Source organism: Varroa destructor, unplaced genomic scaffold, assembly GCF_002443255.2.
Source record: "Varroa destructor unplaced genomic scaffold, Vdes_3.0 BEIS01000003.1, whole genome shotgun sequence".
In the NCBI taxonomy this organism is placed as follows: Eukaryota; Metazoa; Arthropoda; class Arachnida; order Mesostigmata; family Varroidae; genus Varroa; species Varroa destructor.
This window is the reverse complement of record NW_019211456.1, coordinates 28,843,554-28,858,383: the sequence shown is the minus strand read 5'-3', so window position 1 is coordinate 28,858,383 and position 14,830 is coordinate 28,843,554. Positions and strand designations below refer to the sequence as shown.

The 14,830-nt window shown below is 44.0% G+C and overlaps 1 protein-coding gene and 1 long non-coding RNA gene across 18 annotated transcripts in view; one reads left to right on the top strand and one right to left on the bottom strand.

Moving 5' to 3' along the window:
- Positions 1–14,830, bottom strand: part of LOC111248422 (cell adhesion molecule Dscam1-like) — a 134,582-nt gene that overhangs the window by 15,162 nt on the left and 104,590 nt on the right. For 4 of the 5 annotated variants that reach the window (XM_086982702.1, XM_022800752.2, XM_022800751.2 and 1 more), the window contains 5 exons: positions 13,272–13,427; positions 10,186–10,326; positions 7,384–7,818; positions 5,130–5,285; positions 1,515–1,766 (listed from right to left, as the gene is read on the bottom strand). In XM_086982702.1, the coding sequence (XP_086838828.1) occupies positions 1,515–1,766; positions 5,130–5,285; positions 7,384–7,818; positions 10,186–10,326; positions 13,272–13,427 (1,140 nt within the window). Of the gene's footprint in view, positions 1–1,514; positions 1,767–5,129; positions 5,286–7,383; positions 7,819–10,185; positions 10,327–10,469; positions 10,584–11,012; positions 11,314–13,271; positions 13,428–14,830 lie in introns of those variants that run through there. The other variant, XM_086982701.1, reaches the window with a different exon arrangement.
- Positions 11,335–14,830, top strand: part of LOC111248423 (uncharacterized) — a 70,149-nt gene continuing 66,653 nt past the window's right edge. For 2 of the 13 annotated variants that reach the window (XR_015323103.1, XR_015323104.1), the window contains exon 1: positions 11,335–11,630. This is a non-coding gene — a long non-coding RNA (uncharacterized LOC111248423). Of the gene's footprint in view, positions 11,631–11,663; positions 11,964–13,419; positions 13,696–13,717; positions 14,784–14,830 lie in introns of those variants that run through there. The other 11 variants (XR_002672552.2, XR_015323098.1, XR_015323105.1 and 8 more) reach the window with 10 other exon arrangements.

Below are 14,830 nucleotides of genomic sequence, written 5' to 3'. Positions count from 1 at the left end.
ACTCTGCCACTTCACGCTCGTTCGGACTTCTGTTTCTTCGCCTTCCCGGTTGCGCCATATCCTCTTCGCCTTTCTTTTTCTTTGGAACTGTGGTTGAGCAACTATTCTACTGCTTACGGGGTTTCGTCACTTTAGTAGAACTGGGTTAGAATGTTTAGTTCGTCTTTGCTACTTACTTGCACTCCACTAAAGTCATCGCTGCCTTTACCGCCCATACCACGGACACGGTTGAGATGGTCCAAAACGCTAGGCCACTTACCTAACCAATAGCTCTTTCTGAGCAGTTCACAGGAGAGGCAGTCGGCGACTATCCACGCGTTAGTGGTGATGGCGGTGATAGCAGTGGTTAGGTGGCCTCGGGCACAAAGGCGATAAAGGCGATGGCCTATACTCTTGCCTGCTCAACAGCCCGCCTTAATCGCTCATGGAAAAAGAAAACTTTCCTTCCTTAAGGAAAAGCCTTTTTCTCCTTCGCAATAGGAGCAACTTTAAACGTGAGGGCTTCGTTTCCATAGCTTACCAGCCAGCCGACCGTTAACGGATCGGGCTAGCGATGTTTCTGGTTGGCCTGTCCATAGCCAACCACTGCGAGATATCGTTGTGTTACTCTGTAATCGTTTGATCCGTTGCAGTGTGTAGAGCGCAGTGAGTGCATATATGATAGGCTGTATTTGTATGTTTTGTCTTATCCTATTTTCTTCATTACCGACATGCTTGAGCATGTAACATTCTTGGTGACGTATACAATGGGCTCCATTTAATAGACGAACAGCAGCCTTAACAGTCGCGAGACCAGAGAACGACTTCAGTGTTGTAGTGTTTATTGTGTACTCGCTCGAGTAGGCGAACGAAAGGCGCACAATCGATGCAACGAAAGATTAAGAGGAATACAGGGCGATTGAGACAAAAGTAAGATGGGTGGTTAGGCGCACATTGGGTATAGCTGGTATTGGCACAAAGCTATAGGTTCGCTCTGCCTTCTATGGACAAACACAGCCGATCCGAATTGGCTACAGCGTTTTTCTTTTCGAAGAAAAATCTTTTCCGTTTCTCGCAAAGAACCCAAATGTGTGAGAACCTCGGCCTCGAGTAGGCCACGAAGGTCTATTCAAACAGCATTAAATAAAACAGTTGTAGGCTTTATCGTAAGAGATTAATCTCAATAATCCGAAAAATAATTCGAAAACATAAATCTGGCTTTATTAGTAATCTACAATCTAGTTTAATGTGCTCATTGCGAGCTGCAACTTTTGTACTGACGTTCCTATAAGCTTGGTCTATTAATTACTGTTTACAGGTGGCTTCCAAGTGATGCTAACATGCTAAGATAGGCATTTTGTACGATATATCCTAAAAAGACGCTATAATACAAGTTCCGTCGCATGAATCAATGCTGATACCCATGCTGCCCTTTATGTACCACTATACTGAGCTATTTATTGATGCAAACTAAAACGAATTTCCGCAAGTCTTTTATTTCTAGCCTTATAAAAGACCTTATCACTATAATGTACCTCTAATCCAATGAATGCTCTTAAGGGGGTATCCAGCAGCAGGACAATGCACGTGCACGGTTCGTCCGGCAAGTGCAGTGACCGGCGCCATTGCACGAATATGCGGTTTACCATGCACTTGCAACCTTGCCGAATGCTCAGCGCGACCAACACCGTTTCGGGCTGCGCACGTATAAACGCCCCCATCTTCCACGCGTACGGCAGTTATGTTAACGTAGCTGTGAACAGATCGTTCTCCAGAGACGTAATCACCTGCGAGGCAAAAGAGCACATAAAAAACCATTTTTGCTTAGTGTGCTGTTGTGCTGAATAAGGTAAGAACGTTTTTAATTTATGCAAGAAAAGCCAGCAAAAGGTTAGACGAATAATCGTAATACGGAACCTCATATTTCTTCTTGAAATAGTAAAAAGGACCAAAATGCTAAAATTCGGATGGCTTAGTTCCAGTATACGGCAGGACACGGGTCAAACGAAATCCCGACTTCTGATGCAAGCAGTAAACTCGGCAACCAAATGGAAAACTTACCTTTCAAATTGAACTGTCGAACCGCTTAAACGTCAGTAGATTAGTCTTCCGTTCATGTAGCGATCGATGCATCGATCATTCAAAAAAACTGATTTGTTGGAACATATGAATAGGGACATTATGTTGGACTTTGATGTACATTAGGGAGAACATGTTGGCCTTGAAAATAATTGCTCCATCAACGAACATCTTCCCCGAGATAGAGCAATGCTTTTTTTTGTAGAAAGTTACGCGAGCTGTATTCTAGAGTTATGATTACCCCATCTCCGTTTGGGGGTAACAAAAGAGTCGTAGGATCGCTAACATTCTATCTAGCTTTTTTTCAACCAAGAAACGCTAAGAATCAAGCTCTTGATGCGGGAGACAGTCTTAGACGCAATCAGCGTATGATTTGGCTATGGAACTTAATCCCCAATTTTCAGCGGCTAGCCAACTTGACTGCGAACATTGTCATTTTTGGTGAGTATTCTACGAAGGATCAGTCAACTTTTTTTTTTTGCTGTGAAGTAATAAACGGGATCAGCGATTATCTTTTCTGCAGTGTTATGCAGGAGGTGTCGTTCTAAGCCAGCGACCTGTAGCCTTTTGGTAATAACCAGGATCCGTTCTTGTAAGCAGTCATCACAGTGGATTCTCAATCGTGGTGTAACTGTCTTATGAGTGTCCTCGACAGCCACAATATAGCCATGGATTAAGGCGTTTATTCGCGCATCGAACATCATAGTTCAAAATCATCAGTGATCATTTCCTAAATTTCTGTGAAATTCACACGTTACATAAGTAATATCTAATATGTATACATAATTCAGGTAGTATATTGGGGCGTCAACACTATTAATTAACAACGAACAACAAAGTTATAGATACCAGTTGTTTTAATCGAATCTTTATTATTATTAGTACGAACGCGTATTAGGATAGAAGCAACGTATAGTACTTGTCAATCCGTCAACGGGCTTAGAGAAGCGACTATTTATAAGCGATAGTGTGATATTTCTTTTTGGCTGTACATCCAATCGATAGTAGTTTGAATTGGCTAGTCCCAGGATTTTCGACCCAAGGGTCGGTTTTGAAGATTAGCTGAGCGTCGAAAAATGCAGCAAGAGTCCAGATCACACGGCGATGTCTATAACAACATCATATTCAAATTTGAAACGTGTTCGCTGGCAAATCATACGTCGGAGCTTAAATTTACAAGGGTGCGTTCGTCTCCATGGGCAAGGCTCGATTGAATTTTATGGAAAACAGCATGGTAGCGATCCAAAGAAATCTTAAGACTACTCACGTCCGGCTAAGTCCCCGTACGTGGACGAACGCTACTTGGAGTGGTACAAGCATACTTCAGAAGGGAATCGCAGGCACCTTTCTTAGCAAGAATAGCTGCGTTGAATAGTAAGCAAACAATTGGTGACGATGAACCAATTATCCTACAAATCAAAGTTGTATTCCAAATCAAATCTACAAAACCGATACTATAGAACTCAGTCATCGCTTTTTGAAATATAAATTGTCGATGAAGTTTCCTCTCAGACGCTTGTAGTCCACTATTATTATCCCATTAGCCCAAATTGACTTACTCAACATTGTTTTCTGCAACGGTAGTGATCTTCCTTCTGCATATTTTTACTCTTTACGCCCTCCTTCCTTACTTATCTACTAACTCTGTCAAATATCGCGAATGAGCAGGAAAAACAGGGGAAACTAACTAAGCGAATATAAAGTACAACGACGGGATAAAAGTCGCCCAGAGGAAAAAGCATTTTACATTTCAAATCAACGAAAAGTAGAGGTTTTCGCAGCCGGCAGTGGGACCCTTGGTTGACGCTTCTAACTAATTGCAAATTAATTCAAATGTTAGATGTAAAACCGAGATTGCTGCTAAACTTGTAGTTTCCCCTTGTTCTAGTTCTACTTGCCCCCATTATATCTCAAATGCTCTCTTTCGTCATTTACAATTTTGCGACTCTTGGTCTCTTAAAGGAATAGAACGTCTTCTCCTCACAAGACCTCCTTTTCAGCCGTCATTTCGAATCCTTTGGTTTGGTTAGTATGGGATCGAAGGAAGTCAGTGCACGCCAATGAGATAGGATAGCAAAGAAAACCCAACAATGCCGTGCGGACGAACGCACGCACATGATTTGAGCGAAAAGATCCGAGAAGAAAAAGCCATAAGCCGACTGTGTGAAATGAGCATCTAACGGCCTAGTTGGGCAACCTGCTCACATGGCAGCTGCTAATTCGGGCGGTTTATATAGACGAAAACGACGATGGAAGCCGCAGAAGCGTACATATTTCGTGCTTTGGAAGAAAACATAAAAATTCATTAACCAACTTCGAGTGCCTTCTCTCATGGCAAGAGAAGCTGAGCTAATATAATAAGTTCAAGACTCGGTCATTAAAAGCTTGGTATGTTGGCTTTTGCTTTTGTCAAGGGGGAAGTTGTGGCTCGGCTGATGCGTACAAATAAGGACAGATGAGGACATAAGGTCACTGATTGTTTTAGGTCAACCCAGCCAGAGTGAAAGAAGCAGAGAAGCACGTGCGAGAACCATAACTAAGCTCTCCGGGATGCACCGATGGCTCCTGCAGACCTGTCACACATTGTTTCAGGCACCCATAAACCAAAAAATAGGATTTCAAAGCTTTTATAAATATCAGCGAATTTAGTACGATTTGATTTCCAACCAAGGCAGGAATAAAATCAACCGATGTTCCGTGTGTGCTATGGGAAAGCTATTTGTTCTTGACTTTAGATAAGGCTCATGCCAAACATTTTACTGATAATCGCCGTATCATCTATATAAAATAAACGGGAATCAAACTGAATCCGATTTGCTGGTTAGGTTGAAGGTCGATAGTCAAAGCGAGATCATTAACGTTAGACCATAGTTAATTTCTTACCATAATGCTACTTGTTTTCAAGCAGCTATCCAGAAAGATCTACTAATATCGCCACCAGCTCTACACCTTGAGCGAGAGTATTTGTGCTAAAACCTTGTTGCCAAAAAAATCGTGCAATCTTAAACAATCACATATCATAACTGATGAATATATAAATAAGAATTTCCGCTAAAATGATCGCTACTAACCGATTCGAATGTGATAGACTTCTGGTACAGGCTGCCCATCCAATGTCCACGTAATTTGGGGTAGGGGGTTTCCAGAGGCTGAGCATTTCAACGATGCCATACTGCCCGGTTTAAGAGTCAGCTCGCGGAAAGCGTGCTCCAATACGGGTGCATCCTCTGAAAATTAAACAACAATACGCTTCGTATACATCTCAATATAACTTAATGACCCACATAGTGTATTTTTGAGTTTATTTTATATTATATCTATGGCTTACGCTTAGCAATTGTCTCGATTCGGCGCTCCAGTATCGTACAGACAACGCTCAAGCAAGGGACTCGGCAATCATTAAATACGCTTTAGCGACCACTACAGATACTTTGTAAAACATGATTTTTTTCCTGGAGCTGGCTGACCAGTGTTCTGATTCTCGTAACCACTCATTATTTTGTGAGGCAATCTTATGGTAGTTATATAAAGGCATACGATATTTAATAAATCGCAGCGCAAAGTGATAGGCAGCGCGAGGAAAAGTCGTCGTCGTCGTCGCCGCGTTTTTTACTAACGGCATCAATACAAAAATTGCCCTTCATAACTTCTAACAGACAGTTGTTTCACAGCCGACAGGTAGACGGTGGTCGTGCGTATACTACGTACGACCACAACGTATTTGCACGGCATCATCAACGCTGTGCTCGCCACCACTGCAGGTGCTGTCGGCGCGGAAGGATTTAATTTTAGCTACACGTTCTTTCACTTGCTCTACCTTGTCTTGCGTTTCGTCGAGTTAGCCACCCGAGAGTGGGTCTAAACGGCAAGGAATTTTGCAGAGCTGGTATCGACGGCAGCAGCAGCTTGAATAGGAACAAGTGGGATGGTCTTCTTTGACGATGAGAATAGGGGAAAAGGCAGCAGGGGTTGACTCACTCAATGGCTGTTTTCCTTCCAAGGCTAGAAGGTGACCTCTTGTTATAGGGCCACGAGTCCGGGCCCCATGAACAGGCTAAATTGTGTCGCTCGCTTTAACGACCCATTCCTGCTGCTACTGCCTCTCTTTATGGTGGATGAGCTTTTTGCGCAGACACGCATTCTACTCATGCGCTACTGCCGCCAGCCACCAGCGTCTTCTCCAGCTGTCTACCGTTTTGCGGTGTACGCAGGAAGGGAGGCTTGATCCGCGGAAAAGATTCAGCTGGCACCGCGGGCAATGCAGGTATGCTGAAAAGCATCGAGGATCTCTAAGAGAACCCTGGCGTCCCTTACAATGCTGCAGTTACTTCTTGAGGGAGTTCCTTAATTAGATCCAACGTTGCTCTTCCCCTAGAGCTAACCATGGCCGAGTTCACCGCTTTAGCGCCCTAATTCCTTGCCTCCCAAAGTACGCTCTTGTTGAACACAGCGCCTACGCTGTCCAACCACTTCAGTGACTCGTCATCCTTGTCTTAAATTTGGCTTACCTTAGCTGGGTCGAGCAGTACCAATTTTACCTGACTCTCGCCGACCCAACAGCCTCTGACTAAATCGGCCGAAGATGAAAGGGCCAACAACTTTTTTAACAGGCCCTTTTTGTTGTGCGAGCTAAGAACAGCAGCAGGAGCGGACTCACTTCGAACGAGTTGGTATCGCTGCAGCTGCTGTCTTTGCTCTTTAGAAGAAGAATTATACCGAACCATGCAGTAGAAAACGGTGCGCAACGAGGAAAAGATGATTTGAAGTATCAGTTAGGTCACCATTGTTAGTTCACTGCAGTAACAGCAGCAAGAGGGGCTCATGTCTTCTTCGCTTACCTGCACCGTCCGCCTTACTGAGTCCACTGAATGGAGTCGCTGGATCGCGCACGTTGTTTTATTGAACGTGACATAAATCCCCTGTACTACTTTTGCTGCTAATGGTGATCTTCACGAAACTGATTGGCGACAGCGGTGAATTAATATCTAGGTTTGACCAAACCTTCAGTGCATGGTCGATCATTGACCCATTGAGAAGCTATAATGGCGGTTTTATGAAAGTATTTTATTTTTTAGCTAGTGGTAGTATCGACTCCTGTAGCTTCTGCGAACAAACAAAAGCTTCTGTGAAGCACAAGCGGGAACTTTGCGTAATAAAGTGAACGTTCAGCTTGATTGAACCGATATGAACGTCGTGTATAACAATCTCCTACATGCCATGACGTAATGTATAGTGTGGGACTCGAGTATATATGGTGATATAACTCTTATACGGTTTAAAAATATAGTTGACTTCTATATTCAAAAAATAAGAGCGGTTCCCTACCTCCGATAATGAGTTGGGCAGTTCCCTGTGCGGAATCTTTGGCGTTAGCCACTTGGCATTGGTACATTCCACGGTCCTGACGATGCACCGGTGAAATTTCGAGCACTTGCAAAATATCGGTGGTAAGCAGGTTGAAGCGTGGGCTTTTACTGAGCGGTTGGCCGTCCTTTGTCCAGACAACAGAGTGGACCGGTTGTCCGCTAATGCGGCATGACATGTTTGCTGTCCGGCCAACGTCCACTACTTGGATATTGGGCTCGACACGCGCTATCAGCGGAACAGTAACGTAGAGGTCGCTCTGGGCACGTTCTTCGCCCGCGGAGTTGTTGACCATGCAGACGTACCGGCCCGAATCACTGGGTGACGAAGACGATATTATCAGTACACCTTCGAGAAGTTGAAAACGGTCCGATGGCAATACGGGACTGAGGGCACCTACAAAAAAAAATAATGTATTGCTTGTGAATTACCGTGTGTTGCTAGCAGCTGTGATAGTAAACGATTATTAGATTGTAGTCGTTCCTATATTTTGCCTAAATTTAGGTAATAATTATATTATGAAAAAGCGGAAAAGGAGCGGTGGGTAAAAACAGAATCCGTTAGAAACCTTAAACAGTTCATCCTTGTTGCAAAAAAAAGCCTTTGAGATCTTTCACGCATTTTTTTCTCTGCTTTTCCGTTGGTCCTCCACTTTATCTTCATCCTTCCGGGACTTCCGTCACCGTCTTTTTCGTCTTTAGTTCACTGCCATGGTCATATCTGACTTGTATGGCCTTCTCCATCATTTGTTTCTTCGTCGCTGCCACAGCCGTCGCCGTCTGAGGACCGTTCGCAGCTGTTACCACTACTTCTGCTGTTAGTACTACAATAAGCGGTGGGTTGAGCCGTAAGGCAAAGGCCGCTCCCTCCGTAACTGATCTAGTGGCCGCTTCTGCTCGACCCGGTGGGCCGTAAGGCCAAAATGTATATTAGCACCTCTGCCGCGGAGAGCCATCAAAACAGTTCTGCCTCCCCGTTCCACCGTCCTCATTTCATCTCCTAGGCTCTCGTGTGAGTCTCACCATATCTTGTTATACCTAAACTCACACATACGCATACGAGCATATAAGTGCTTATCCTTCCTCTGCTCTTTCATCCTCTCTGGCTGTTTCTTCTTTGGCTGACGTGGGGCGTAACGACTGCAGATGGCGGACTTCTTTTCATTCACACGCTAGGCCACAAAAGGTGCAAGGAGGCACAAGTTGGCGATCGTTGAGTGGGCTCGCCGCGCCCACATCGACCATCGTTGTCGGCAGTTGGAGTCGCCCAGCGGTCAGGGTGTACCAGGTGAGGCCAACACTCATTCATGATTGAAGTTGGGGATCATTTACCCTTCTTCTGGTTGCGGCTGCCGTAGAGGCTAGACGACCGTACCGTTATATCCCTGTTCCACATCTATTTCTCGGACGCTATACAGCATTAGTCGTGCTGCTGCTGCCTGTGCGAGCCCCCAATACTTCGCTGGTTTCTTTTTGCCAGCGCCTTGCTCTTCTGTGTCTTTAGTCGGTCAGTTCCCCTCGGTCTCGGCGGTCAGCCACTTTACCGTTCGTTTCTCATTGTACGAAGTCACGCCACTTGTGACCACGACTGGCGCCGCCGCTGCTTCTATAGGGGTAAGGATAGCTACAGAGCTTTGCCTCGGTCCTGCTGCTGTTAAGTCCATCCTCGCGCTACATACATTCTCCGCGGGCTTACATCTGCCACTGTTGCTGCCGCTTCGATTCTCGAAAACGAGCAGGCGGGTGGCCTGCCGCTTTTTACGTTCTGTTTCAGGCCAGCGCTAGCAGCACTGCCCACTACCATTAAGTAAGAAATCGAGGCTTGCCTCAGCGTGATTAGCTGGTAGCAGCGCCATTGCCAGTCGCTACCGCCATGACCACTTCTGCTGCTGCTAGAACTGCAACCACGGCTACAGGCAAAGTCACTAAATGTACGTCCATTATCAGCGCCCTATTTGGCTCCTTCTCGGTCCATGTCGTCGCCTGCGTGGTCACCCAGACCGCGGTCCCTTCAACTACCGTGAGTACCCCTCCCAAAGTATCTGCCTCCATTTAACAATAGAAACATAACCCACCATTCTACCATGTACCAGGCACACTAGTTCCAATGGTAAAGACTTGACGTCCTGTCTCGTCTTTTTCTCGTTCTACTAAAGTTGAACTGCTTTGGTGCTCCCACGGTTGGCGGCCGTAGGGTTTGTAAGGCAACTTTTTTGACCGACACGAAAAGACTGTTGTGACGAGGCCAATAGGCGCCACGTTCATGTAGCATATGCATAAACAGAAATACATAAACATATTAGCATACGCCTTTAGATATAAACACGCACTTACGAATGCTCACACCATTTAAACAAAAAACGCGCACGTTCTGGGGTTTGCTAGCCTTAGTTGGCTTTCCGGCTGCCTTCCATCAGCGGAATTAATATTAGCAGCAGCAGAAGCAGCAGCAAAACACATGTACAGCCAAGCATTTTTCAGGCAAAGGATGGCATATCCTTTTTGTGTGGCGTCAATTCGTAAGAGTACGTATCTGTGCTAGCGTCATAGACCATGCGAATAGCATTCGTAACATCAGCATAAGATATCCATGAAAAGTGGATTGTTTTTTTTTTCAGTTTTTACAGTATCAGCTTTTCGCTAATAGGCAAGTTCTTTATGAGACTATGAAAGCTTGGAGGTAATCGACACATTGACAATTGTGGCTTGCCTCTAATCACCGGTATTTTTCGGCCCTGAGGGGACTTTGGTGTTATCGACTTACCTGTGCTATCAGTGCGGTACCAGTTTGATGTCGGTGTTGGATGCCCTTGGCTGATACAAGGTAAGTACGCTCTGTCACCCTCCTCAACGTGTACACTGCTCCGATATTCTGTAATCTTCACTGGAATCACCCCATTTGCCTCTGTGCAAAATATATAAGTAGAACAAGATTAGCGTATTAGTTGGACTTTTAATAATTTCAATGCCTTATATTGATGGGAAGCTAAAAATATATCCAACCGTTTACTACGATAACGAAAATAAAAACAATAGAAATAATAATACCGTCAATATGTAGATGTACGTGCATACAACTGCGATAAACCATTTTTTAAGACGACATATGAATTTTACGTCCGGTATTGCTGTCAGCCATTACATCAGACAGACGGCTGTCTTCTAGCACGACATGAAACGAACCGAAGTGTGTTTATGTCCGAACCTGGACTGTTTTGACCTAACCTACTAATATGTTTCCAGCTAGTATTTTTCTAACATCGGGTTTTACTACTACTCCTTGATCACATTATAGAATTATGAATAATAGAAAAAAAAGTTATTTATTTAAAAAAAAAGTGATATCATTTCTTTATTCTAATATTAGTTATTTTTCTTCTTTTTTACAGTGATTAGAGTATAGTCAAACTGTGTTTACTTTAAATTATGGAACAGGATAACATGTAATTATTGGAACATTATTTTTAGCAATTAATTTAATTAGAATAATGAATAGGTACAGAAAACATTTAAGATTTAAGAAATAGCAGCCTATCGACGTTTTGTAGATGTTGTATTTGTATATTTGCCTGATTATGTTTTAAAGCAGACCTTACACAGTCGTGGTCAATGGCAGAACGTCAGAATAACACCATGCTAGATATGTAAGCCTAAATCAAAATATCGCAAAATATCAAACATCGCTTATTGATGACACAAATTCACTTGAGTTGCGACCATAATATCCACGTCAGTGCCTCCTTGCCAGTATCAATGCGGAACTAGTCGACGACCCCACCATCGGCTGCTACAGTGGTGTTTCCATCACAGTATGTATCGCTCTATCTATCTATCACCACTAAAATGGTGAACGTCTGCCCCATCTGTTCGCTTCGTCGTTGCTCCGCTATTGATCAAATTGTTGTACCCGCGAAGCGACGACGTTTCTTACAGGATTATACCTACACCCCTATGTAGTAGCAGCAGCAGCGCCGGTTGTCGATCTTCAATCTCAATATCTGGTTTAGAGAGCTTGTTCTTCTTTCTCCCCCTGTAGCGTCTGCTATCCATCACCGCTGCCACCGAGGAATCTATGGTGTATCACCAGCCGCTTACTAACTGACTGCAGTTTTCGTTAGTTCGCCTGCTGGCATGCCGACCCAGCCACTAGTGGCCTACTGGTGGCCTAGCGACGACCTGGAGACGGCAGCAGCGTTGGCAGCGATAAAGGTAGGGAAGGTACCCAACGAACCAAGCATCGTTGTAAACGTTTCGAAGTACGCCACAGACATTGCTACCGAGGCGTCCTGAATGTCATATTGAGCCGCATTCCTGTTTCCCGGTGATACCTACTAGTCCATAGACGTTGGCATAGCCTCATCTGCAACAAGTCTCAGGCTAGGAAACTGCATCGACGAGCAATGCCCTCGCTGTGATATCGATCGGGTTGTAAGCGTTACGTTAACCAGCTGCTTGTTGATAATAGTTTATTATCGCAGCAAAGTTTCCTATGGATACGATCATGCTGTCCTATCAACATCTATGAACCATAGTGACCAACAGGTAGCTAGCTGATAAACCTTAGCCCAGAGTATGTGGAAACCTAGTTTTTTCTAAATAGTTTTATTATTATTACTATAGTGGTACTAGTATTAAGTGAAAATGGCAAGGGTTAGCTTTGGATGAGTGTAAGTCAGTCCCTGCGTGTCTTTTAGTTTAGTTCGTATCACTATAGGGCAATTCATGTTCATGCTGCTGTTTGTGGCTACTAACGTTTAAATATGTGTAGTACCTAGGTTTACAATACTTCATCATCATTAAAATGGGGGGCAATGTTTTCTCGTTTCCTTTTTATTGTACCATGAGTATTATACAGTCAATGGTACTGATTATAGAATTCATTTAAGAAGCCGTTTGGCCAGCCAAGATTTTATTCTCGGTCTTTGGGCGAACTGATCTCTATCGAAAATTTTATCATAGGGTAAGATTATCATTCTTGCTGTAAAATGTCTTGCCTATTTTTCTTCGGTAGCCTCGAAATTTAATTACGACAGCTGGTACTTAGCGTAAACCGGAAACCGCAATTTTTCGTCTAAGTAAATCATCTTCCGCTAGTGAATACTGATGCGTTTATTCTTCAAGTACGACTTGCATTTAGAAAAATGGTAAGCACGATTGGCCTACGTACAATGGTTCAAGAGCACCATTTAGCTAAATGCAATCTGCCACACGTCAGTACTGAAGTACTTCTTTTTTTTAGCAAAAGCCCCGGAAACGACGCAAGTGGGACCTAAGTAGGCACAACCACCGTCGTTGATCAGTAGTAGCTCACTAAAAACAACTGGATGAAATATGAGTTTACTTCGGAAAATAAAGTATCTCGCGCCTTCTATCGGTATAATTCGCTTAAATTTCCTAAATAGCAGAGCTTATAACAAACCTACAATGGGATTTAATCGTCATAGCTAGACTCCGACCGGTGGTCACCTTCCAATTACGTATTGGTATACGGCTTCACCGGTACAATTGGATGATAGATTAAGATTAGTAATTGCTTTTTACGTTTAGCTTTTACATAGTTAGCTACCGGCGAACAGCGGTCGAATCATATCATTCCAGTGAAGCAAGAATGGATATCTCAACGACTGGACTTGACCTCGACGAAAAGTTAAATCCTCGCCAGAAGGAACGAAGCAAAAATATGTACTTTTTGCTTGCAATAGTATTCGTAAAACTATTAAAAACATATGGGATCTTTCATATCATATAAGTCGTCTATAGAACATGAGCAATCATACGGATAAGTCAGTGTCCGCTATCCGAAATCATTGCGCTCAACTACAATGGATGTAAACCTTACATAGAACTCACCTGTAACAATGATTTTGCCACCATTTTGACTAACGGTGCTTTGTCCTGTCAATACGTTGTGTAAGGTACATTTGAAGGAGTGCGCCGAATCCGCCGGTTTTGCCAATCGGATAAGTAGTTCCCCTGAGGATAACATCACGTACCGCTTATCTAACCCTACGACATGAAACATCCATCGGAAACCATAGCCGTTGGCCGGTGGCGGCAACGTGAACGATCGGCACCATGGTATCGGCGTTGTACAAACATTTGTACATGATACCCGCAGTTAAAACAATTAGCAGAAAGGACACCATCGTATAACGAGCCGAAACGTAATCAGTTGACGTGGTCGTATGACGTTAGTACATGTGTGAATCGGCAGAAGACGTTCGTCGAGAAGGGAACGGACGTGATTGATACGCAACAACAATAAAAAATCAACGTTAGTTAGCTACAAATGGCGGGGTGGAGTACCGTTATACAATACAATGAATTAACCTATTTATACGTGAGTCTCTGGGTAGAATAGTGTCAATTGATAAGAAAAGGGTCTTTAGTTATTCGGTCAATCCGTGAATATTTCATACGCATCTATAGTACTATTCAATACCACATAAGTTTTATTATATTTGAATTGTATATTCAATTTTATGAATGTCGGAGAACAATACCGCTGCCCATGAGCCATGCTTGTCCGAGGTCAAGCGCGTCGGACTTATGTTGCAGACTAGCCGCCGCTGCTGTTTACATGTTTCTATCAATGGGTTGTTACTGGCTTATTTGGACCTGCGCCATGACGCCTCCCTGGCTTTCCCTAATATTAGTAGATTTTATTCATTGCCCTCGTCCAGCCAGTACCACTGGCTGCCATATCACATACTGCCAACTCAGTGCATCGGCTCTTTTGCCAGGGTAGTCGCTGTAAATGCCCCTATCGTTGTTCGGTCCTCGTTGCTTTGCCGGGCCTCAGTAGAAGTCGTAGAAGCACGCACTGGCACAGTCTTTTCGCGTTACTAATTATTACGCCTATCAGCAAAATGCAAGACACGCGTAGAACCTATCTATCATGCTCTGGCGGGCCATATCGTTAGCTAGCCAGCCAGCCCACCCAGCTAACTCCCAGCTGCTTTCCACGTCTTTCTCTGTCATCAACGCCGCCTCTAGTCGACGGAGAAGGAACCGCGTGCGCTAGGGGACGCAAAACCGACTAGAGCGCCGTCAAAGTCGATGACAAGGATAGGAAGGCCGAAGGCCGTCTGATATCTCCGACAGTCCTATGTGCGGATGCTGCCTTAACGTGGTGGCGGACAAAAACGAATTAAAGCGTCAAGTCTACTAAACCACGTACAGTGTCTTGGTATCAACAGCTTAGTATCTATCATAGTAAAGGAAAAGATGAGGGTCAAAATATGACGACTTAGATCTCCCGACTAAAAGAGCCGTTACCAACCGTGCAGGTATTGACAAAGCAAAGCTAGATCCTAGTGCGGCAAATTGGTACTATCTGCGAATTCATAGGACCAGCTTCAGGTTCGCATAAACGGCGTTTTTCATTCATATATATATATATATATATA